This window comes from Bos mutus, chromosome 10, assembly GCF_027580195.1.
Source record: "Bos mutus isolate GX-2022 chromosome 10, NWIPB_WYAK_1.1, whole genome shotgun sequence".
NCBI lineage: Eukaryota > Metazoa > Chordata > Mammalia > Artiodactyla > Bovidae > Bos > Bos mutus.
Genome location: NC_091626.1, coordinates 30,189,292 through 30,215,915, shown reverse-complemented (window position 1 = coordinate 30,215,915; position 26,624 = coordinate 30,189,292). Strand labels below are relative to the sequence as shown.

At 39.4% G+C, this 26,624-nt stretch overlaps 1 protein-coding gene across 1 annotated transcript; it reads left to right on the top strand.

The window, feature by feature from the left end:
- Positions 1-5,521: 5,521 nt before the first annotated feature.
- Positions 5,522-18,754, top strand: CCDC196 (coiled-coil domain containing 196). Its single transcript, XM_005901413.2, has 10 exons — positions 5,522-5,571; positions 5,676-5,828; positions 7,086-7,182; positions 8,477-8,527; positions 10,148-10,225; positions 10,428-10,511; positions 11,034-11,093; positions 11,461-11,602; positions 18,385-18,443; positions 18,627-18,754. Exons 1-10 carry the CDS (start codon positions 5,522-5,524, stop codon positions 18,744-18,746), a joined length of 894 nt encoding a protein of 297 aa, XP_005901475.1. The 3' UTR covers positions 18,747-18,754.
- Positions 18,755-26,624: the final 7,870 nt, after the last annotated feature.

Sequence of the window (26,624 nt, the reverse complement as noted above, 5' to 3'; positions counted from 1 at the left end):
AAGTAAGCAGCCTTCTGCTGATGCATTGTGATCTGAGAAGAAACCTTGAAGTGGTATTTCTCAAAGGTCAGTCCACTGATCACGTATGAAAATCACCAGGGAGTGCCTGTTAAAACTGTACTTTCTCCAGATGTACAGAGTAGGATCTCTGGGGGATGAGCCTGGAAATCTGCAGCTTTTACAAGTTCCCCAGGGGATTCTTAAATACATCAGAGTCAAGAACCACTGCCCTGGAGCAATGGTCTTCAGCCTTGTTATTTTTTACTTTTCTATTCTAAAAGAATTTTGAAACACTAGGAAACTAGGTATCATTTCACATGTTTTTAGGTTGACATCTAATCTTTTTATTGTACATTTAAGAGGTTAAAAAATACAATTTCTGATGTAATACTGACATTCCAAATAAATCTTTTATATTACTTTAAAATGTATACAATTAATTTTAAAAACCCATATGCAATAAAATCTAAATACATGAAGAAGCTCTTCTTTAACAGTCTCTAAAGCTCTTCTTTAACATTTTCTCCTTTTCCTCTTTGAACGCAAATTTCCATCCCATTTCCCCCACAGAATTTTATTCAAATGCAACATATTTTATGCTTGAAGTCTCTTTTTTATCACCCTATCATTCTTCTCTGCAAAATATGTATGTACATTGAAATTTTATTTTTTATTTCTTGTCACCTTATGTTGCTAAATGTTGAAATTTCTTCAGAATTGCATTGCTGCTGCTAAGTCACTTCAGTCGTGTCCAACTCTGTGCGACCCCAGAGACGTCAGCCCACCAGGCTCCCCCATCCCTGGGATTCTCCAGGCAAGAACACTGGAGTGGGTTGCCATTTCCTTCTCCAATGCATGAAAGTGAAAAGTGAAAGGGAAGTCACTCAGTCGTGTCTGACTCTTAGCAACCCCATGGACTGCAGCCTACCAGGCTCCTCCGTCCATGGGATTTTCCAGGCAAGAGTACTGGAGCGGGGTGCATTAGCATTATAGTTATTAGTAGTACACACTGACAAAAAAGACATTTTCATATTAATTTTTAATTACAATGAATTATGTTGGAAATGCTTCTATTAATTTGGTTGGTAGACTGTTTCCCCCCTATTTAATTTTTGTATTCATAGGTGAATATTATTTATGGCTAGAATAAAACAGACCAGCACCAATTTTATTCACACTTTTTGCTTTACATACAATGTTCCCTGAGAGAACTTGTTTATACAAATAAGCAAATAAGAATGGAAGATGTTTTGTTATAGCAGGGTCACTCAGACCTTTGAACTCTCTCTGAATTATAAGCCAAAACCCATATAGTAATTTATCATCAGAATTCATATTTAATAAAGTTAAGCTGACGATTTGATTATGTCATTCTTCAATTTTGTTGGAAGAATTGGAAACCACATGACCTGCAAAAGAATTTGTAATCTAGTCACTAATAATCATTCACTCTAACTCCAACACCAACACTGTGGTTAGTTTAAGGTCTTAGATGTTTATACACATCCACCAAAGCATACCACTGAAGTAGGATAAGTCATGGAAGATTTCAGATGGTTGAAGGTTTTCATTTTAACAAGTGTAAAAGTGTAATTAGGAAAGAGGTGATAGGAGAAGTCATCAAGGGGCATTTTCAGGCAGATCCATTTTAATAAGTAAGTACTTATGGAAACCCAGAATCAAGCAAAATCACCTGAAAACAACCCTTGTTTTTGCGTTTCTTGAAAAATCTTTATGAACATTCACATACCTCGGTTTGAAGACCATTATACTAAGTATTTGGATATACTGAGAGAATACATTGCTTTCATAAAGACCTCAACAATAACACAGAGAATTCAAGAGTTCCAAAATTTAATCTTCCTCTTCTTAGCTATCTGGGTTCACTCCAAATGTAGGTGCACCCTAGCCTGGGACAGCTCTAGCACAGATTAAAGTGAAGCAGACCAAAAATGGTTATAACAAACAACACAGGGAGATGTGGGTGATCTTTAAGAGCCTACAAGCTTGTGCTATTATGATTTTGCCAGCACTTCTCTCCTTACTTTAGTTAATGGAATTCTTATCATCTCCTCAGGGGTTGAAGTGGCTCTGGGTCAGAAAGGACCAGAAGGTCCTCATGTTTCTTCCCTGAGGCATTCTGTAATTTTGTTGCTACAACCAAAGCTGAGGGAGAGAGGGTAGGGGAAAAAAAAATTTTTTTTTGCTTTAATATGAAAATAATTGCCTCTCCTCTTGGAGACGTGGCTTAATTAAACTAATCTGATTTTCTACTGGTAAAACTAACATGAAAATGCTACTGCTCTGAGTTCTCTAATTATAGAGCAATCACACTTTTTCTTAACAGATACTAAAATCAAATGCTATAATGTTGGATGAGGTCATTGTGAATAGCTTGTTATAAGGCCTATTTTGAGGTGTCACATGAATTTCAGTGAATATTGTGCAGTGACAGGAAGCAACAGAAAGCTTACTGCAGGAAAAAAAATATGAATTTCTACTAGAATTTATCTAAAAAGTGATGAGGTTCTACAAATTATTTCCTAAGAAGTGTGTTCACTGACCATAATCTCCTGTTCTTCCATCCCCAACTCCGTAAATTCAACTCCTTGGTTTCCCCTCTTAGCTACCCCCTTTTTCATTTTTTTCCCTGCATCACCTGAATGATGATGGACCTTTTGCTGGTTACACTCAACAGCCCTCTCAGCCTCCCTACACCCTTGAACTTCTACATATCCCTTCTGCCAAGTCACAGCTCAGAATCAAACAACCATCTGCTCTCTCTACGACTGCTTCTAGTTTGCCAAGTACTGCTGGAGAAATTGTATTACTACCAATTCATGCCGTAACAGATCTGCAATTCCCAAACTGACCTTGACCCTTAGCACTACTTGGCAGTCCTTTCCCTCTTGCCTGGTTGACTTCCTTTTCCACTGCTCAGGTGCTATTTCATATCGCAAGTCATTGCTCTTTCGAAGTTTCCTACCATGCTCCCTCAATCAAAAGATGACCTAAATGTCTACTTTAGGAAAAACTAGCATTCACCTTCTTTTCTTTCCACTTCTAATGGTCCTCTATAGCTTCACCCTCCCTGCATCTGTCCCAGAGATAATTAATAAGTTGATTTTCTTCCATTCCATACTGTTGTTTGGGTTTGGGTTGATTTGTTTGTTTGTTTGCTTTAAGCTCTTAAAGTCTGTGTATGTTATTACAAGGAATTCTTCTTGGAAGTCATATTCCAAGTTGAAGAAAGGGTGTCAGAATGTTAGGAAATTAAAGGCGTTGATTGGCTATAGAAAAGAGCACATCAGAATAGCAAGTGTTCTACTTTCAATCATTCCTGACCAAGGACAGAAAGGAAGGTGAGTTGGGATGCTGTCTGTGCATTAAATGTTTTAAAATTCTAACATAATTCTGCCAACCAAATGTTACAACATGTAATTTAAAGAGGTCATGCTTTAGTGATCAATGCCATTTTTGTCCTCTATTTGTAATACCTGCCACATCTACAATCTAAAAAGCTACTACTAATAATTAGTCCACTTTGTTCCTTCTTTTAACTGTATGGAGTTTGCTCAGACTCATTCAACCCAAACTTTTCATGGGCACTCCTAGGGCAACCAATGTGAATTACATTATGTTGCACCTGATACGGCTATTTTAATTTGGTGTCACATTACACTAGCTATCATATAAAACTTACAAGTGACACATATATGTTTTATAAAAAATATTTGTAGAGACTGCCTAAAGAGAAGTTTTTGTATAGAAAATACTTTGTATACCCTTAAAGTGTATATAGTTTGGGGAGTTTTCTCCTTCCAAAAAAGAATACAAAATGAGATACAGAGTCTTTGGAAGAGGTCTATGAAAATGAAGGACTCTGAAGCTTAAGTTTCATTAGCATAATATAAATCATCTTTTTTGTATTTGACCTCTTAGGACATAAAACAATCCCTAAATCCAAACCATCCAAAAATTCACTAAAATGTAAATACCTGACATGAGCCAGAAGCTTCACATAACTACATCTCATTCTCACAACAAACCTTTTAGTTTACAACTTTCATTTTTATAAGAGTGGAAACTGAGACAGGGAATACAGTAACTCACTCACAGTCAGTGCACTGCTCACAGTGAAGCTGAGATTCAAACCAAGATCTGACAAACTAAATCTTGTTGAATTTTCACTACATTTTCACTGCCTTTAAGGTTTCCCAAAAGACAGAAAGTCTAAGTTACTTTGGAGAATGCCCCTAGAACATCCTCGAAAAGGCTCACTTGAAATTGACAAGACAGTTCACACTTGAGAATGTCATTGAAAATATGGTCCTAAAACTGTGTTTAAAGAGCATAAAAGGGATTCCCCCAGTGGTCCAGTGGTTAGAACTCCATGCTTTCACTACATGGGCCCAAATTGAATCCCTGGTTAGGGTACTAAGATCCCACAAGCCAAGGCCACACACACACACACACACACACACACACACAAGAACATAAAGAAACAAAACAAATGTATAACTCTTAAGAGTTATCCTCTGATCACTACGTGAATAGAAGAAAATGGAAGATCTTAAGGAAAAGGCAACCCACTCCAGTGTTCTTGCCTGGAGAATCCCAGGGACGGGGGAGCCTGGTGGGCTGCTGTCTATGGGGTCGCACAGAGTAGGACACGACTGAAGTGACTTAGCAGCAGCAGGGGCTAAGAGAAATGTGATTCTAGTAGGGCGAGGAAAGTGGAAGCAAATTCAGAATCTGAAAGGAAGTCTAGAATTACAGCCTCTCGGGAAGGAATTTGGCCATGGGGTGATCTTTTACTTGAGCTTGTACAAACTATATCCTCTTGTAACATGTCTAGTATAATTCTACCTTGCCATTGTGATATATCACATTTTAAAGATAAGAAAGTAATGACAATTGGCTCATGTATTACATTGCTCAATATTGTACCCATACTTTGCCTTTGCCAGTTTGGCCTCTATTTTTTTAGATGTATGCTAGAGATATGCCCTTCTCCTCTGAAGACTCCCGAAGGTAGATGCTCTGTCTTTATCTTTTCCTCACTCACAGAATCCAGTCAGTACTGTGCCCTACAGATAGCCGGCACTCTATTCCCTGGAGGTAAATTGCCATGGAAGATGGTGTTGATGTTATTTTTGACAAGCCATCATTCTCTAACACAGTAGGAATTCCATAATATAGATGTTTTATGATACTGTCCTATTCAGTCAAAGACTTCAGAATAAAACTGTTAGCATTGGCTAAAGCTAGGCAAGAACTGATCAGATGTCGTTAGTAGTATTTTCAGTCAACGATCTGTCACTGATGTTCAAGTTACTTAAAAGACCTGTTTAATCTGTGGTCTTAGCGCCATTGTGACCTCAACCTGTAGCTAAAATCAGTCCAGTGCAACAGGAGTTTCAAGAACAGCAGCACAAAAACGATGACTTAACTGAACAGAACAAGAAGGCACATATTTTCAAGACGATCTTTTTTATTCTTGGAGAAGTTTTCCTTCAAGATGACAAGTGCTTCAAACTCTCCAGAATCTTACTTATCTTCCAAAACAAGGTAAGTCTATGATGGAAGATGCTGAGTGGTAACTATCCAGGAGAGAGAAGAGGGTCTCTGTGATTAGTCCAGGATAAGGGAAAATGTAGTGTTTTTTCCCACAGAAGTTCTAAATTAGATGACAACTACTTGAAGGAGTTAAATGAGGACTTAAAACTGAGGAAGCAGGAACTGCTAGAGATACTAAAACCTCTAGAAGACAAGAACAACCTGTTGTTCCAGAAGTTGATGTCTAACTTGGAGGAAAAACAAAGAAGGTATGTGTTCCCTTTTCAGGATTTCCTAGAAGGGGAAAGGCAGGAGAACTGGATTTAGTGATGATTATTTACATTTTTAAAAAGGTTTAGTAGCTATAGTAGATTAACAAGAAAGTAACCACAAAATCAGAGTGGCAAGGAATCCTTTTTTCTTTTAGTAGAATTAAATATGACTCAGGTCATCTCACAGGGCTACAGTTACAACATTTCTTCCCAAGGAAAAGATAAGAGGCTTCAGTATCCTCCGTGTATTAGGGTCACACAGACAGCTGCCCATTCATGTTTGTGGAATCACCTTAGGAGGCATGACTGTTCTTCAAATGCCAAGCAGGGGAATGGCAAATCGTTTCTGAGCATCAAACTCCTCTGGATTAGGGTCTGGCCTTACTCTTAATAAATGCACTAGGCAATCGAGGTCTTAACTCACTTACTGTTCTTGGAAACTACCAACTTTCTTTTTCCTTCCTAGTCCTAGGGAATCTCACTTTAATGTGTCTACCTTAGCAAAAACACCTCATGGAGCTTGGACTTTTGGAAAGCAAAAGTCAGGCAGAAAGCTGTGAGAACAACAGCCAGGCAGAAAATTGTGGTCAATCAACAGCTTCTTCCAACCCAGAAACTTAGCCCTCTCAGGGCAAGGGAACACAAAGGCTTGCTTCTCCACTTATAATTAGAGAGGGGAAAGTACAAAGAGGGAAAAGTACAAAGAATATAAGCACAAGTTAATTAATGCCTTTGAAGAATATCCTCTCTTATAGTCATAGACTTGATATTTATCAAAAACTTTTTGATGGCTTGATTCTCTAGAGGCTACCATAAGGATATAAGTGGGTTCCCCAGTTAATTCCAGTGTTTTTATATAGAGAAGCAAAGCAAGGGAGAAGACAGGGAATGGTTCTGAGATTTATCCTTAAGTTTCTCAACCTCCTTCTTCACAGAGGTGAAAAATGCCCCCTTTCTACTCCAAAAGTCATACAGCAAAACCTCATCTTAAAGGGTCAAGAGGAGTTTCACTAGCTCTTAGAGACCTAACTTTTGAGTGTTTTAGGGCACAGAATTCACTCCAGAGCACATACCTAAGGTAAATGTCAATTAGGAATGAAATTGGAGAATTTTATGTCCAGAAAGACTTCCACAGCTCCTATGATTTCAGCCCCCATCTCCCTCTCATGGTAGAATAGTTTCTGGCTGGTCATGGAATATTAGTATTTCTCTTTAGGAACTATTATGTTTATGCTATCTCTTTCTTCTTTCTAGTCTACAGATCATGAGGCAGATCATGGCAGGGAAGGGGAATGATGACTCCTCAGTCATTGAGCTCGTTAAGGAAGCAGAAGAGATGAAGCAGAATCTGGTAAGAGGTTGGTGGGCACTCTAGGGGATGGCCTTCTGAACAGGGCTCTCAGTTCCACAGCTTCAGACAGACTGCTCATCTGTAGCATTGGTGCTCCAACACTCATAGGTCCTTGATCTAGGAAGTCCTGGTTGAACCAAAGGGAGTCAGATGAAACATTGGAAAGAATAAGGACTGATGCTGCTGCTAAGTCGTTTCAGTCGTATCCGACTCTGTGCGACCCCATAGATGACAGCCCACCAGGCTCCCCCATCCCTGGGATTCTCCAGGCAAGAACACTGGAGTGGGTTGCCATTTCCTTCTCCAATGCATGAAAGGAAAAGTGAAAGTGAAGTCGCTCAGTTGTGCCCTACTCTTAGCGACCCCATGGACTGCAGCCTACCAGGCTCCTCCGTCCGTGGGATTTTCCAGGCAAGAGTACTGGAGTGGGGTGCCATTGCCTTCTCCAAGAATAAGGACTAGCTAGTAAAAATTCTATTTCTTTGACTTTTAGAAAAACTTTCCATCTAAAGATTAATGAGTAGAAGCACTTTCAGTTCAGTTCAGTTCAGTTCAGTCACTCAGTTGTGTCGGACTCTTTGTGACCTCCATGAATCACAGCACAGCCAGCCCTCCCTGTCCATCACCAACTCCCGGAGTTTACCCAAACTCATGTCCATCAAGTCGGTAATGCCATCCAGCCATCTCATCCTCTGTTGTCCCCTTTTCCTCCTGCCCCCAATCCTTCCCAGCATCAGGTCTTTTCCAATGAAAAGCACGTTGCTGCTGCTGCTGCTAAGTCGCTTCAGTTGTGTCCGACTCTGTGCAATCCCATAGACGTCAGCCCATGGGTGACGGGCAATGGGGTGCCATTGCCTTCTCCGGAGAAGCACATTAACCCCTCACATTTCAAAATAAATAGAACATACCAAAGTAAAAGGGTAGAGTGTGAGAGATTCTTTAAGATTTTTAAAAATCAACAATGAAGGATCTTAAAAATGAGAAATTAAGGGTCTGAGTCCCAGAGAAGCTGTCATATGATCAGGAAATGTGAAGTAGTGCAAGAGTGAGGAACTCATTACTATATTATTATACCACAATTACCATAATTAAAGTTATTATTCCAAATTGTTATTATTTTTTTATCATCATCATCAATCTCATCTCTCATGTTCCTGGGTTTGAGGCGAGGCTCATTTATTGCCTTCCTCTGTGGTTTATTATGCCACTGCCCCCTGTTCACCCCATTAGTAATTTCTTCTAACTTTAATAAGACAAACAAATTTGTGTTTGTTTGGATTTTCCCCTCCAACAGGAAAGGAAAAACAAGATGCTTCGGAAGGAAATGGAGATGCTGTGGAACAAGGTATGTGTGTGTGCCTCTAAGGATCTCTTGGAAAAAGAGAAAATTCCCTTTTTTCTGGTTCACATCCTCACTTTTTCATGTCTCTGTTTCCACACATGCCTTATTCCAATTCATTCTTTAACCTTTATTTTTAAAACTATTATATCATGTCGCTCTTCTTATGAAAACCGTTTACAGTTATTCCTTATTATGGCATAGGCTGCCTCCTGCCATCTTTCTAGTCTCCTCTGAGAGAAGTGCCCCCCTCCCACACTGGCCTCCACATGTCAAGACCTTTCCCTGCTCAAAACTTTTGCCTTTGCTTTATCCCTACTTTCTTATAGCTGATTCGTTCTCATCCTCCAGGTCTCTGCTTAACGTTACCTCCTCAGGGAAGCCCTCCTTATTTACTCCATCTGAAAAAGGGCATCACCCCACCCCTTACTTTCTATTATACAATTCTGTTCATGTCTTCCATAGCACTTTTTATAAGTCCATTATTATTTTTGTGTGTTATTATTATTTTATTTGCTTGTCTCCCTGCCTGCTCGGAAATACATGCTTCTCCACTATCTTGATTGCTTTGTTCTTCTTGGAATCCCTAGCATTGTAGCACAATGCTTGGCACGTAGTAGATGATCAACATATGGAAGTTGAATGAATAAATACCTAGTTCTAGTTCCCCTACAACTTTGCAACAATCAAGGCATGGTTTAATATAAAAATGTTATGGCCTTTTGATGGGAAACCAAGCAGGGATAGAAATCCCTTCATGCACTTAGCCTTTGGGATTCAAGAGCTTTTTCACATATTATGAGACGGAATAGCAGATTGTCTTGTGCTATACACAGGTGTGAGTGTGTCTCTGACAGCTTTTCCCATCTCACCTCTCCACAAATAACTGGAATACTATCAAGGCCTGTATCTTGTACTGAGATCTGCTCTTAGTGCTTAGTGGGAGCTACACATCAGTTCTACGAATTATGAGAAATTTTAGTTCCTGAGTTCTTGAATACTAGTAACAAGAAATATGCCAGCATTCTTCCTCTGTCAAAATCCAGTTTCTCCAGAGCTCCCGAAAGACTTTGTGTAAGGGATGTCCATATACCCAAGCTTACCCTACTGATATTTTTAGGCAATGAGAAATGGGGAGACAAGATCATCTGCCTAATGGTTAAGAACACAGATTTAAGGAGTCCAAGAGATCTGGTTCGAGTTCCAGCTCCGTACTTCCCTACTCGAGTGACCCTAAACAAATGTCTTAACCTCCCTAAGTCTTGGTTTTCTGATCTATAAAGTAGATCAGAGATAAAAACAGCCATGTTAGGATTAAATGAGAATGTTTGTAATGTGATAGTATAAATAAGTAAAGGAGTAATTAGCTTACTATAGTGATTGGCATATGATAAAGGTTCAGTTAATAGTTTTTATTATTATAAAGTACACTCAAGAGACCAGATAGAAAGGCTCACTTCATTCTGAACCTCCTTTGGTAGTACACTTTTCATGTCAGACCCTGAGAGGTTGCTAAGTGGCAGTAATAAACCAGTTTTGCTGGCTTTCCAGTTGACCCATACTTGCTTTCCACTTCCCTCACAAAGTCCCACTAATTTAAATGTTTGCCAAAATGCCTCTCTACAGACATTCAACACGGAAGAATTCAGTGATGAAGAAAAAGTACTGCAAATAAAGAACAAAACAGACTTACAGGATGGAAAGGCAAGTGGACAGCATAGTACTTAGAATTTCAGAGTTGTTGATGCTACACAGATGGAAACAGCCTGTTGACAATCCAGGCTAATTTGGGTAGATAGACAGGTAGGAGCAGGGCCTTAAGGGTATATTGGATTTACTGTTGGCTGAGACATTATATTTCTTTCCTGGGACCTCCTAGTCCTTTAGCTCTCTTTTTTCCTCCCAGGCTCCCAAAACCCCCTCATCGTCTAGGAAGACCAAGAATGAACTGGAGACATTGTGTGCAGAGAAAGGGAAGGAAATAAGGAAGGTAGTATGATCTTTCTGGAAGTAGTGACTTTTAGAGCTGAGAGATTAGAAATCTTTAATGTAGCAATAGTCTGCCTAAACTATGGTGTGCTCCTGAACAGATACAAAATTTTATGGGAGATCTGGTTCCTTTGGGATGCTACATTTGAGTCAGAGTGGCATTGCAAGTTTCTTGTAAATTATAATAGCTAGGGCAAAGTAGGAAAAGCTATGCCAATAATGACAAATTTGAAATAGCTATGTGATGTCAAAATACTTGTTAATTTGTTTTGGAATGTATATTTAGAGATATCATGCTTCTCGCAACCATTCATTGATATAAAAGGATCCTATTCATTTAGCTTTCAGCTTTCAGAGAGTAGGTTTTACAGGTGGGGCCAATTAAGAGGACTAATGCAGTTGAAACCAATATATTAGTGAATCTACGACACCATAATTTTGCTATAAAGTCTTTGCAGCATACTGAGAGAACTGATTTCTGATCTCAATTTACTTTGTCACCAGAGGCTCTTTCTCCCACCAGGAAAAGAAACAGAGGAAAATGGAATGGGTCAGGTATCAGGAACAAGCCAACATCATTCAGGTACAAAGTCTTCCAAGGCTGGACATGGGGTACAGTTCCATCTATGCAATATAGAAGCTTTTAGTTACTTAATGTTAAACCTGATCCACTCATCTGGATTACCAGCTGTCATGCTAAAAGAAATGTTTTGTGGGAAGATGGTTGGAGAGATCTATCTCCAGCTCCACCTTGGGTATAGCACTTTTCCCCTACGGTCTTGATTTTGTTCTATTTGAAATGGGAAAAGAATCACAAATACTTTCTCCCCATGTTTACAGACTGAGCGTGATAGGATCATTTTAAGACTTATGAGTAAAAAGGATTCAGGTAGTAGTGGATTTAGAGAACAACTCTATATGAGTATTCTTGAAAAAATGTTCTCTTGTAGAATGACTTTAATGGCAAAGTGATTGAGCTGAGAATCGAAGCCTTGAAGAACTACCAGAAGGCCAATGATCTGAAGTTATCTCTGTACATACAGCAGAATTTTGAGCCAAAGCAAGAATTTTTGAATCTTCCCAGATCCCAAGGTAAGTACAATATCATAGGTGCATAATTTGAGGTTTGTTTTGTTTTCCACTGGAGAGTCCATTACTTATAAAGTGATAGCACAATGCCGGGCACACAGTAAGTCAGTCAGCAGTGTTTTAATAAAGATTATCACTATCATCATCATTATTATTACACTGAAGCTCTTATATCAACATAAAGATTCTGCTGGAGGAAATAAAATTTTCCTTTGTAAAGACTAAGTCATACATTGTGTACTTAGCATATGTAGAAGATACAGAATTGACACCTGAAAAAATATTAGTTTTCTCCTCCCCGCCTCTCCTTTCCTAGGAATTAGAGTAGTTTAATCTCACAAACCTTATTGGAATAGACTCTGCTACTTCAGAATGGAAGACCAAAGAGACATCGGACAATGGTTGTGAGTTTCACCAATGCAGATATTCCTCTGGGAGTTTCAGCATTTCCCCACCCCAAAGGATTTATGACATTGTTAGACGAAATCATATAGCTTACTATAAGAAAATGAAGAAGTGGGACTTCCCAGAAAGCCCACAGGTTTAGACTTCACTGTCCTGATGCAGGCTGTGCAGATTCAATCCCTGGTGGGGAAGCCAAGGATTTGGCCACAAGGATTTTGGTCCTTGTGACCAAAATCCCAAAACATAAAACAGAAGCAGTATTGTAACAAATTCAATAAAGACTTTTAAAATGGTCCACATTAAAAAAAAAATCTTTCCAAAAAAATGAAGGAATGGTCTCTGAGGGGCAGGAAGAAAGGATACTTAAATTTTCATGGATCTATGAATCTGTGTAATTTTTTAAAAAGAGACATGCAATAAAAAAATCATGGCTAAGGGATGCCAATGTTTTAACAATATTAATGTGTATGTCTCTAATTTCTTCTCAATCTTATTCCCTAATGACTTGAATAGGTTATAAAATCATTTATAGCACAAAGATTAAATAAATGACTAAATCAAGGCAAACTAAAAATAAGTTGAAGCCAGGTAAATACATGAAAATGTGTAATGAAATACACAGTTGGTACAGGTAGGCTTCAAACTTGATTCTGAATTTCCCAGAAAAGGAAACATGGATTTATGGTGTCCATAAAATAAAAATAAACCAACCCCTCAGAAAAAATACAGCTTTTACTTTTACTGAAATGAGAGAAACTTCTCCTCCAATCCTCATCATGGGGAGAGGACACTCTAATATGTGTCACGTTAACGAACATCCTCAACAATATTTCTAAGATAAATTCAGAATCTCAATTTCTAAGACTGGTTCTTATCTACTCCTTGGCACAGTGTGATAAGAGATTGTTGATTTGAATTTTTTTGTAAGTGATGGATCAGTTCACGAGGATTTGGTTCATGCCCATAGCACTCTGTTGAGCTGAACTGATCCATATTTAAAAGTTAGAAAATCTAGAGACTGGAGGAATCTACCTGTCTTTCAGCCCGTGTTCCATCCATATTTTTCTTTTAACTTTTGTTTTGATAAGAATTGGAAAGCAGAAAGCTTGAGGTTTTCCTCTCCAATAAGAATCTGGAATACAACCAGAAGCAGTATAAAGTCATTAAAATGTGAATTAAAAAGATAGAGGAGGGGGAGGGTGATGAGGGTGAGAGATCCATGTCTTATTTCATTTAAAATTAGCTGAAAGTCATCTCAAGTGATCCATAGAGTAAGGAGCCAAAAATCCTTTCATTCTGGATTCAAAGCAAGTCAATAGTCAATAAATAGTGAAGGGTTCCATTCAACATGATCACCTCAGAAGATTTTTTTCCCCCCTTGCTTTCAGAACCCTGAATCTTTGAACTCTGAACTAGAACAGCCCAGAGATCAACATCTCCTTTTCTCTTCTCTCCTCTTAAGCTTCTGGAGTACTAAGTGATAGGGCCCTAAACTGTTCAATTACCACAAGTGCATGTAGCCCCAGGTATGTGTAAATGTGTTACCCATTTCTTGTGTGTTATTGATTTATGGATTGCACATGCATGGGATACTGATTGCAGGCCAGTTTTATTTTCTAAAACACATGCATAGAAAAGCTTTGAGTTTGTTTGAGACCAAGTGGATCTGAAATCTAAGTCCTAAATTTTGGTTATATTGATCTACTTATAGCCTAGTGTTTAATTAATGAAAAGAAAACAAAAGAAATACTAATTTTCTTCAATGAGGGATTTTTAAAGTAATTATATTAAGATATGATTACCAACCTGGAGAGGGAAATGGCAGCCCACTCAGGTATTCTTACCTGGGAAAGCCCATGGTAAGAGGAGCCTGGCAGATTAGAATCCATGGGGTCACAAAAGTCAGACACAACTTAGGAACTAAGCCACCATCACCATGATTACCAACAGTGATATGATAGGGAGGTGGTTTGGTGGGTGCTCAGTGTTTCCCAACTTCTGTCACTTGAACTATTTTTTATTGTTTATTCAGTATTTTTATTGTTTATTCAGTATTTTTCTGTTTACATTCACTTCAACTTCTTAAATACCTTCCTTGAAAATAAAATTGTATTGCTGTTTTACATGAAAAAAAAGCCTATAGTTTTCTATAATAAAAAGTAAACATCATAAGTGAAAGTGAAGTTGCTCAGTCGTGTCCGACTCTTTGCGACCCCATGGACTGTAGCTTACTAGGCTACTCAGTCCGTGGAATTTTGCAGGCAAGAGTACTGGAGTGGGGTGCCATTTCCTTCTGCAGGGGATCTTCCCAACCCAGGGATGGAACCCGGGTCTCCTGCACTGCAGGCAGACGCCTTACCGTCTGAGTCACCAGGGAAGCCCAAACATCATAAGTATACAGAAAATAAAATTTTAGTATTCTAACAAGATACCGAAGCCTAAGGCCTCTTTTATCTTTATTAGGAAGTGAGATTGGAGAAGGCAATGGCACCCCACTCCAGTACTCTTGCCTGGAAAATCCCATGGACAGTGGAGCCTGGTAGGCTGCAGTCCATGGGATGGCTGAGTCGCACACGACTAAGCGACTTCACTTTCACTTTTCACTTTCATGCATTGGAGAAGGAAATGGCAACCCACTCCAGTGTTCTTGCCTGGAGAATCCTAGGGACGGGGGACCCTGGTGGGCTGCAGTCTATGGGGTCGCACAGAGTCGGACACAACTGAAGTGACTTAGCAGCTGCAGCAGCAGCAGCAGCAGGAAGTGAGATTCAGTTCAGTTCAGTCGCTCAGTCGAGTCCAACTCTTTTCGACCTCCATGAATCACAGCACACCAGGCCTCCCTGTCCATCATCAACTCCGGGAGTTCACTCACACTCACTTCCATCGAGTCAGTGATGCCATCCAGCCATCTCATCCTCTGTTGTCCCCTTCTCCTCCTGCCCCCAATCCCTCCCAGCATCAGAGTCTTTTCCAATGAGTCAACTCTTCGCATCAGGTGGCCAAAGTACTGGAGCTTTAGCTTTAGCAAGATGAAAACAGTTTTAAAGAAAACCACCAGATTGAAACTTTTCTTCTTGATGCCATCAGGGTTTCAACTTTGAAAGAATCGTAAAGGGGGTAGTTATCTCACTATGATTTATAATATTTAATGCTGTGTTCCAGCACCTCCTAAATTTATTGCAGTTGCCTCATAAAATCATCTCATCATCAGATTTTGGGAAATAGTAATTTAATGGGTAAAAGCACTGGATTTGAATTCAGATACATGACTTACAGGCCTTACTCTTAGGCTCACCAGTGATATGACCTGGACCAGTCATTTTGTTTCAGTGTTTTTCTTTATCTAAAACAACCATAACACAGTATAGAGCAAGTTGAAAACATATAGTTTGTGTAATCCTCACGATGACTCTTTGAGGTAGGCATTATAGAACAAGAAGCTGGTTCAGAGAAGCCAGGTTTCTGACTCCATATCCAAAGCTCACCTCCTAAAATATTCTGTAATTGACAGTGTTCCAGTATATAATTTCTTATGACTCTTCCAGCTCTAAAGTCTGTGATTTGGATCCAGGCCAATCACCTGTTTGATATATAATCCTCCCAATAAAGAATCATACCCATAACATTCCTTTTTTCAGTAACAACAGAAATGCTAGTTTCAAGAGGTTGACAGATTTGTAATTCTACAATTATCCCAGTAGGTGGCACCAATCACATCCAGGCCTCTAGCCCATAAACGGTGGTAATTCAGGAAACTTTAGGGAGCCATTGGTCTTCCATGGCCCTTAGACAAAATGTACTACCCCTAAATATCAAATGAAAACATTTTAAAATCTGTTAGTGTTTCCCACCATGCTTCATGACACTGGGGTGTATTACTGGCAGCCTTGATTATACCATATTAAATTCAGTATTCTGCTGCAACATCCGTAACTATCATTTCACTCTGTAAACTACAGGGGCCTCCATTCCAAAAACGGCCACTGTCCACTTCCTCCACAATCGCTGTCTAATTCTGTTTTTATTTTCTATCACAGATAAATCAGGTGATTAGAACAAGGAATTTAACAAGTCAGGCAATTGCACAAGGTGGTGCTTTTCTTGAAGTACTTAAAAGTGTTCCTGGATAATGTTCCTTTTCCTCTAGTTTCAAAAGAATTGAATGTCACAAACCTGTGGTAAAGAATGGATGGAATGTAATTTTGGACACACCTTCCAGCAAATCAGGGTACAGGCCCTTCTGTTACAAGCATTTCCAAGCAGAGGGAGCGTTTTATTTTCCCCCACTGCTCCTGGCCAAGAATTCCTCCTCCCCCATCAATTGTCCTGTGTGCTGGTTGGCTGCGTCACAGTGGTGTGATCGACTTGGTTGGCAAAATACAATCCTCTGTTAATACTGACTTTGTTACACTTCAAGCAACCCCTCTTTGCAAATTCCCTTGAGGCCCAGGTTGCAGCATTAGCGTTGTCAGTCTCATCTGCTTAGCATACTGCATCTCCTAGTCTTACAGAAGAGAAAAGCATTTTATAGCCTGGGTGAAGTTTTACCTTTTGGTCTCACCAGAGACGAGTCACATTTGAAGGGTTTTACTTCCAGACCAGTTGTAAAAAGACAGTTTGACCCAGAGTATACGGCAGCCCTGCCCGGGTTTCTGTAGAGTCAAGAGAGCAGTTCTTGGCCTTTGGCAGTCACCCATCTTAAGAGAGCTCAGGCGTGTAGCCATCTTTAAATTCAGCTGAGTTTCCCATCACACCTGCTGGTGATCAAAAAAGAGGTTTAACAGAACTGGCGATAAACCACTTGATTCTGACACCCTTGCTTTTCTCTCCTCCCCTACCCCGTCCCCTAGCTCCCTCCCCAACTTTTCACATTTCCTTGAGGTATTTTAAGAAAGAAGTTTGCATGTGAATATTTTGCTCCACTTATAAATTCAGATGAAAGCCCAGTGCGGTGGGAAATGAATACTCTTGAGACTTTATTTATTCTATAACTCCCTCTGTTCTGAAAGCAAGTCTTTCTCCCCAGCTTTAACCTTTACTTCACTTTAGCATTACTCTTCCTGATGGCCAAAATACACTCCCAGAGGTGCTGCTGAAAGGAAAATAGTAGTGTTAAGCTAAAATTCTAAAAGGCAGAGGCGGAAACCCACAGCTAGCTCAAACCTGGGTCCTTGATAAATAGCATTGCTCTCAAATACAGGTTTTTTAAAGCTTTGCTGCAACTTGAGCCTTTTCAATGTCAGCGTTAGGTTCATGGTATTAGTAGGTCATGAAGTTAATTTCTAAACTAGGTCATTCTTTCACTTCTTATAAAACCCCATAGAAGTCCAGGGGAGAATAGAAGTCATCTTTCCTAAACATAAATTTTGAAGGTTGAAAAAAATGTAAGCTGTACCTTTATTAATATTATTATTTCTTCAATGAATGACAATAGATTGTAAACTTTTTTTGCATCACACACTCAGGAGAACAACAGGTTGTCTAGAATAGGGTTGTCATATTTAGCTAATAGAAAGAAGATGCCCAGTTAAGTGTAAACTGCAGATAAACAATACCTTTTAATTTAAATATGTTCTGAGTGTTGCATGGGACATACTTATACTAAAAATTATTTGGTGTTTATCGACATTTACATTTAACTGGGTATCCTGTATTTTAGTCTGGCAACCCTCACCTAGGACAGACTCACCACTGAGCCTGTTTAGCACCCCGCAATTCTCCCTTTTTCCCCTTTTCATTGTCTCCTGTGTCCGTTTCTTTCCGTCTGGGCCTGTCTTTTTTTCTGCCTCCTCTTTCTCATCCCCACCCCCACCTTTATCTTTTGTTTGTTCTCTGCTGTCCACCGTTGGCCATTTTTGAGGAATATGTATCTGGGTTATCAGAGGGTACACAGATATGTATGTGAGTTATCATCTCATTTCTTTATTTAAAGGGGGGTTTGGAGGAGATGGATACATGTATATGTAAGAGTGAGTCCCTTCACTGTTCGCCTGAAATTACCACAGCATTGTTAATCGACTATACCCCAATACAAAATAAAAAGTTAAAAAAAAAAAAAGTTGTATTGGAAGTATCCTTTTTAGGCTCTCAAAATAAAATTGTTTTTATTTGATGTAATCCTCAAATGATTTTTTTCCCTGTGGAACGTGAGCTTTCAAGAGAAAAAAAAAAAAAAAGATTTGCCACTTCTACTTTAAAAATATTGCTTGATGAAGTTATTTTCTAAAACATCAATTAAAAAATCCGTATCAACGTTAATACCAGAGTCAGTCCTACAATGATATGATACTGGGCTGAATGCTAACAGACTTGCAACTAAAAATAAAACTAGGGTTTTTTTACTCAAAGAAAGCTCTCATTTTCCTAATTTTCCCCATCAGGTACCTTGGACACTACAACTATGAGCAGAGCAACTACCTGCAAAAATGAATCTAATGAGGTGAGAATTACTTTGGTTTTTGAGTCATTTTAAAGGCTTGAATAGACAGTAGGTATAGAATTTTGGAATGCATTTGTTAATGTACATTTTAATTTAATATTTGCATGGGATTTGCAAAGTGAGTGCCAGGAAACTTGGGGTTTTAGCTGTCTTTTTTTTTTCTTCTGTTTTTTCCTGTCTTAGAGAATTCTGGGATCAAAGACCTCCACAGAACAACAAAGAGCTAAAGGAAGTCAGTTTGATGATGCAAGAGGGAGGCTCTTTTTTCTGAGGTCAAGGCCAGATGAAGTGCTGAAGGATTAGAAGGCTTTCACTCCATTTGCTTTGGATAGATTTAAAGACTAGGCACAGCCATTTGTGTTAATTAAAATCTTTCCAACCTTTGTTTTAGTGCTGTTTTCACTCTCTTTCTCCTCCGAAATGGGTGGAAATGCTAGTTAGGTGCTTGGCCTTATGCATGTCAGAAATTTAGTCATTTAGAATAAGCAGCCTCTGATTATTTTGATAGCTTTTGATTTTTGAAATGACTAGATTCAAACCACATTGTATGTTGTTAACAAGTCCATAAAAAGCTGCTGCTCTCCACCTCTCAGGGCTTCCTCTGGTGCCTCAGGGGCAAAGAATCTGCTTGCCAATGCAGAAGACACAGGTTTGATTCCTGGGTCGGCAAGATCCTCTGGAGAAGGAAATAAAGCCCAGTCCAGTATTCTTGCCTGAGAAATCCCATGGACAGAGAAGCCTGGTGGGCACAAAAGAATCGGACAAGATTTAGTAACTAAACAGGGACAACTCCGCCTCTGAAGTGTTTAATTTTGGGCAGATCCTCCACTGACAAATGAGCGAAAGTAGTTACAAACTGAAGAAATAATATTCCATAGACTCCTCTTACTCTCTCACCCATTACATCCATTTGCCCTGTTGATACTGCTTCCTAGCTACCTAGTCCTTGAATACCGTCTACCTTCCTGGTACCACTGTTTTTGTTCAGGTTCTTTTTCCTGCCTGGATTACCAGAGCCTCTTAATTGGTTTCCTTGCTTGGTTTCCAACCCTTCTAATTAACCTTCCCCGGCACCACCAAAACTATCTTTTCTAAAAGAAACATGAGATCATGTCACTTTCCTACTGATTTCCCCTTGCTGCTGCTGCTGCTGCTGCTAAGTCACTTCAGTTGTGTCCGACTCTGTGCGACCCCATAGACGGCAGCCCACCAGGCTCCCCTGTCCCTGGGATTCTCCAGGCAAGAACACTGGAGTGGGTTGCCATTTCCTTCTCCAAAGCATGAGAGTGAAAAGTGAAAGTGAAGTCACTCAGTCGTGTCCGACTCTTAGCGACCCCATGGACTGCAGCCCACCAGGCTCCTCCATCCATGGGATTTTCCAGGCAAGAGTACTGGAGTGGGGTGCCATTGCCTTCTCCAGATTTCCCCTTGACATTAGTGTAAAGTTCAAAACTCCCTCACAAACCACACAATGATCTACCTTCTACCTACATCCCCAGCCTCGTCTTCTACTGTAACCCTCTGCCCTGATACATCTACACTGAGCAATACAGAACAGGTTGCAGTTCCCCTGATGCTCCATGAGTTCTATTATCTCTATGCCTCTGCACAAAGTTGTTCCTCTGCCTGAAAGAGTCTTCTCTTCTTGTCTGCTTGACCATTGCCTACTGTTCCTAAGGGCCGAGTTTGGTACCCTTGTTCTATCCTAGTAATTCTCAGTCCTAGTTGCATTTCAGAAGATCCTTGGGAGCTTTTAAAAACACCAATTCACCAAGCCCCTCTCCAGGTCATTTAAATTACGATCTCTGAGAGGGAGGGCAAAAAAGCATCTGCATTTTTTAAAAGCTCCCTAGGAAATTCTGAGGTGCAGTCAGGTTTGAGAATTATGGTTCAGGCTGTCTTACCTCTATAATAGCACTTACCAAACTATGTTGCAATTATTTGTTTACCTAGCCATTGATTTCCCTAACTAAATTGTGAGCTCTTTGAGGCCCTGGACTATGTCTTCTTCATTTTGATCACATAACAGTACCTGGGATTTGATAGAGCCTCGGATATTGTAAAAGACCACAAAAAGTTAATTGTAAAGTCCCAGATCTCTTGACACTCTGTGTGTCAGTATAATACCAGTGGATCATACTGTAGTCCCTGAGATCTTCAGATCTTTTCTTTAATTAAATTGTCATTAATTTCTTTTCTCATGTCAGTACGAAGAAAGTTGACTTGTTACAAAACACTTCATGACCTGTAGGAATCCTCATAAGGTATAATGAGTAAAGTAAGCCAACCAACTAAAAATCTTCCCTCTCCCAAGGTCAATTTAAATTTTTAAAGGTCGCTTCAAAAGGTGGATTTTTAAAAAAATGTGTTTTCAGACTGGAAAACTTTTCACAAAATCATAGAATTTGGGCATTAGATGGAACCTAAAATAAGTATGGGCTTCCCTGATAACTCGGTTGGTAAAGAATCCACCTGCAACGCAGGAGACCCTGGTTCCATTCCTGGGTCAGGAAGATCTGCTGGAGAAGGGATAGGCTACTCACTCCAGTATTCTTGGTCTTGCCTGTGGCTCAGCTGGTAAAGAATCCACCTGCAATGCAGGAGACCTGGGTTGGGAAGATTCCCCAGAGAAGAGAAAGGCTACCCACTACAGTATTCTGGCCTGGAGAATTCCATGGACTGCATAGGAACTGCAGTGCTATGCAAATATGGACTGCATATTCACAACGAATAAAAGAAATATAAATCTCCATCACTTTTCAGAAGATACTGAAGTTCAGATATGTTGAAAGAGTGTCCAAGGCCCACAGTTAATTGAGGCTATTAACAGTTAAGCTAATTACCAGAGCCTGGTATTATTACTGCCAATTCACATTCCAACTTAACTCATATCTTTCCTGTCTTGACCACAAAAATAAAAGGCTCTTCATTCTATCAACTGAAAGTGAAATTCGCTCAGTTCTGTCCGACTCTTTGCAACCCCATGGACTATATAGTCCATGGAATTCTCCAGGCCAGAATAATTGAGTGGGTTGCTTTTCCCTTCTCCAGGGGATCTTCCCGACCCAGGGATCAAACCTAGGTCTCCTGCATTGCAGGTGGATTCTTTACCAGCTGAGCCACAAAGGAAGCCCAGATAGCTTAATTGGTGAAGAATCCTCTTGCAATGCAGGAAACCCTGAGTCAACTCCTGGGTCTGGAAGATCCTCTGGAGAAAGGGATAGGCTACCCACTCCAGTACTCCTCATGGCTCAGCTAGTAAATTACCTTTACAGTCCATGGGGTCTATAGAGTCCATGGGGTTGCAAACGGTTGGACACGACTGAGCGACTTTCACTTTCACTTTTTCTGTCAACTGAGTTAGCTGAGTATATAACCTACATTCCGTTTCAAGAAAGCCACCTCTCTTCTCATTTGGACCCTCTGTACTTTAGCAGTCCTGAAAGATTTTCCAAGCCAATTGGGTTACACAGAGCAATAAGAACAAAAATCAGGAATATAAAATCTGACTGAACCACTGAGTACCTTTGATAAGTCATTTAATCTCAAGGTCTTAGATTCCCATTTTAAAAGTTGAATTAAAAGAACACAATTCAAATGTTTTAAAATCATGTTTTTGTCTGTTTGTTTTTACCGTGAAATGAGTTTGGATGAGTATATGACCTTTCCCCACCACCCACCTTTTTTTTCCTGTTAACCAAAGCATGAAATAAACAATTCACTTGCTAACAGAGATGTATAACTTCTTAACAAATGAACCATTTGCTATCTCTAAACTATTGAAATTGTATGTTCATTATTATTAGGCTTATCGCTTTCACCTCAAATGCTCCAAGTCTTTCAGTTTCTTCAAAACTCAGAACTGAAATGTTATAGCCTTTTTTTCTACTGTCTTCAAGACTTCACATTGGATTTTGACTTTCACTTGTATGGCAATGCAGTGTTATCAATTAGATTAGCTGGCTATGCCTGGGTATTTGCATTTTGATAAGTTCAAAATATGGATCTCAGCTTTGTGGGTGCAAATTTATTTGGTCAACTTACCCAACAGATCAAAGACTCATTCAAGATACCCAACATCCCAAGAAAAACATTGATGAATCCAATATTGGACATTCATGGTGGCTCAGATGATAAAGAATCTGCTTGCAGTGCAGGAGACCCAGGTTTGATCCCTGAGTTGGGAAGATCCACTGGAGAAGGGAATGGCTACCCACTCCAGTATTCTTGCCTGGAGAATTCCATGGACAGAAGAGCCTGGAGTACTATAGTGGGCTACAGTCCATGGGGTCACAAAGGGTCTGACAAAACTGAGCAACTTTCACTAGTTTAAATCACAAAGAGGGCTATACCTCCCAATATGGTTGAAATATGCCTGTATTTAGGGTGTTACCATCTCCGAATCAAATTGTTTAGGGAAACTGAATTAGTAATCAGAAAATATTGATGGCACTGAAACATTAACACTTTTATTTATATTCATAATATTCCAGTTATGCTTCTCAGAGAATAAAACCCTTGATACTCTTGACTGTACTTAGGAGATATGTTTCCATTTTAAGTTCAACTGAGGAAAACTCTATCCCCATCAGCAAAATGTTTAATAACCATAATCTTGGGTAGTACTATTTTTGTGGCTTATCTCATTTCTTCTACCTTGACAACCTAGCTATTCAAAGAATATTTGCTAACATTTCACCCTCAAAAGTTGCCTTTTTGCAATGACCACAAAGTGATTAGTAATGTTTGTCACACTTCTTTCCTAAATGAAATAAGATCAACAACAGTCTGCAATTTTCATCTTTAGTCCAAAAGTGCAGTCACCAAAGAGGGTAAGTGACGGTATGCAACATTTCACCATACACTATTAGATCCAGGCAGAAAAATTCAGTTTTAGCATTGTTTGTGTGAACTCTGGCCACGTGGGTGGCATCTCCTTTTATAGACAGAGGCTTCTGCAAGCTGTCCCAAGCCAAGGCAAATTTCTAACAGCCCCACTGGTACCTTGGGAGGAGCCTGCATTGCTAGCAATTCCAAGTCCCTACTGCTTCATGTGTTCTGTATTTAGTCATCAAATATTAGGAAATGGGAAGAAAACAAGATTCTGTGTTGAAAAGTGATACTTGCTCTGCACCCAATCAGTCCCACAGCAGGAGATACACAGGCAGATAAATATGAAATGTAATTATTACATGGTAAAATGAGATTTTTCAGGACAACTGAAAAATCCATCATTTCTGCTTCCTTCACCAATTCATTTATGCTTGCTAACATTTCAAATTCTACTTAAGGTTCATTTTAAGCTAAAATACTGTATAAACATTCCTATCAACCATATTTCCTCCAATTATTACTCAGCTTGGGAGAAAATGAGGCTTCTTAGGTTAACAAAATTATTTTTTGTTGCTTTATAGAGATAAAACTATTTTCCTAGGGCAGGTGGGCTCTGATTACATTGAAACAATTAATAATAATTTAAGAAATTCATGATAAATTTGATTTTTTTTTTAAAGCTCACTTAAACTCAATCCATGTTGGTGGTTAGCTTTGGGACTACTTTTTCTTTACTTATGTATTATTGTTGTTCAGTCACTAAGTCATGTCTGACTCTTTGCTACCCCATGGACTGCAGCATGCCAATCTTCCCTGTCCTTCATGGACAGCAAACTGTCTTTGAGTTTGCTCAAACTCATGTCCACTGAATGAGTGATGCCATCCAACCATCTTATTCTCCGTCACCTCCTTCTCTTCCTGCCCTCAATCTTTTCCAGCATCAGGGTCTTTTCCAATGAGTCGACTCTTCACATCAGGTGACCAAAGAATTGGAGCTTCAGCTTCAGCACTAGTCCTTCTAATGAAAATTCAGGACTGATTTCCTTTAGGATTGATTGGTTTGATCTCCTTGCTTCCCAAGGGACTCTCAAGAGTCTTCTCCAGCACCACAGTTTGAAAGCATCAATTCTTCGGCATTCAGCCTTCTTTATGGTCCAACTCTCACATCCATACATGACTACTGGAAAAACCATAGCTTTGACTCTACAGATCTTTGTTGGCAAAGTTGTGTCTGCTTTTTAATATGCTGTCTAGGTTTGTTACAACTTTTCTTTCAGGGAGCAAGCGTCTTTTAATTTCATGGCTGCAGTCATCACCCGCAGTGATTTTGAAGCCCAAGAAGAGAAAATCTGTCAGTGTTTCCACTTTTTTCCCACCTATTTGCCATGATTCACTTTTTGGAATGCTGAGTTTTAAGCCAGCTTTTTCACTCTCCTCTTTCATCTTCATTGAGAGGTTAATTCCTCTTCACTTTCTGCCATTACAGTGGCATCATCTGCATATCTGAGGTTGTTGATATTTTCCCTGGTAATCTTGATTCCAGCTTGTGCTTCATCCAGCCTGGCATTTTGCATGATGTACTCTGCATAAAAGTTAAGTAAGCAAGGTGACAATATACAGTCTTGACATACTCCCTTCCCAATTTTGAACCAGTCTGTTGCTACATGTCCAGTTCTAACTGTTGCTTCTTGACCTGCCTTCAGGTTTCTCAGGAGATAAGGTGGTTTGGTATTCCTATCTATTTAAGAATTTTCCACAGTTTGTTGTGATCCACACAGTCAAAGTCTTTAGCATAGTCAATGAAACTGAAGTAGATATTTTTCTGGGATTCCCTTGCTTTCTCGATGATCCAAGGGATGTTGGCAGTTTGATCTCTGGTTCCTCAGCTTTTTCTAAATCCACCTTGTACATCTGGGATTTCTTGGTTCATGTACTACTGAAGCCTCTCTTAAAGGATTTTGAGCATTACCTTGCTAGCATGTGAAATGTGTACTTGTGTATACCAGATCCTAAAAACTGAAAGCCTTGTAGATAGAGCCCTTCTATGAAATCAAATAGTTTCTGGACACTTAATGTTACTTTTCCATTTAACAAATCCCATTCTCCGTTCCCTTATCTAATAATTCCTTCCTTTTCTAGCAAATACTGTCCTCCTTCCCTTTCATCTACACTTTCTTTGAATTGAGGCAGAAAAACCAGTGCTTTCTTTAGAAATAACGTGTTTCTGGTTTCCTCCTTTTATCAGGTAAGCAGCCATGTAAATAAGTAGTGACTTTGTACAGTTGTAAATTGGCAGGACACACAGGGAAGAGCTTCTCTATCTTCTGAATATTAACATGAAAAATTGTGGGTGTATCAAAGGTATAAATTAGAGTCCTCATTAAAGATTAAAATCTATAGTAATGATAGAGAACAATAAGAGGTTTTGTGAGTGTGTGGTTATGCATTTACTTTCTTAACAGTTCTGCTAATTCAGATACTTAAATGGAAGTACAGAACTTTTCAAGTTTTTATTACCAGAAATAATTTTAATTCTCAGCTGATATCTTAGTTTAAGTGCTTTCTGACTAACTAACCTATCAAGGCACTAACCCAACGTATGGTTTCCAGAGCCATCCTCCCTTGATCTTAGTCCTTCCGGTAGTGGTTCAACTGATGCTGACCCTCTGGGTGAGTACATCACTGAGGCCTAACTAATCAGAAAATGCTATTCCCTTTGCCTTAGTGTTTGGGGATGGAACCATGACCTAAACCTGTGGTTTCTAAGACTTTGACCTCAGGACCCCTTTACACTCTTAAAAATTATTGAGGACTCCAAAGAGCTTCTGTTTAAGTAGGTTATACCTACTGATATTTACTATATTAAAATTTTAACATATATGAATATACAGACATAGTTCATTATCTATCAGAGTGATAATGTCACTACACATCATGTAACCTCTGGAAAATTCTACTGCATCTAGTGAGAAAGAAAGAGGGGAAAGACACATAATGGCTTACTACTAGTATGAAAATACTTTTGACTTTGTAGACCCTCTGAAAAGGTCTTGGAATCTCCAGGTGTCCCCTGATATTGTCAATAACTGCTGATCTAGATTATAACCTACAGAACCAATGCATGTCTGAACTTTCTAAGCACATGAGCCAATGCTTTTTAGCTTAAACTATAGTCAGTCACTTGCAAGCAAAAACATTCTCCTACGTTTGAATTCCCAGTTAGGGACCTCAGAGGAAGAGAATAAGGTGGGGGAAAAGTACAAAGGACTGTGGCACAAAATTATTCATCTGGGCAGCAGAAATATACTATGAAGCCCAAGGAAGGGAAGGTTTCCAATTTATTTTAAT

Coding starts and splice junctions, on each gene's coding strand:
- CCDC196 (XM_005901413.2), top strand. CDS start 5,522: ATGACAAGTGCTTCAAACTCTCCAGAATCTTACTTATCTTCCAAAACA. Junction 10,512..11,033: donor AAGGGAAGGAAATAAGGAAG/GTAGTATGATCT, acceptor TTCTCCCACCAG/GAAAAGAAACAGAGGAAAAT. Junction 11,094..11,460: donor AACAAGCCAACATCATTCAG/GTACAAAGTCTT, acceptor GTTCTCTTGTAG/AATGACTTTAATGGCAAAGT.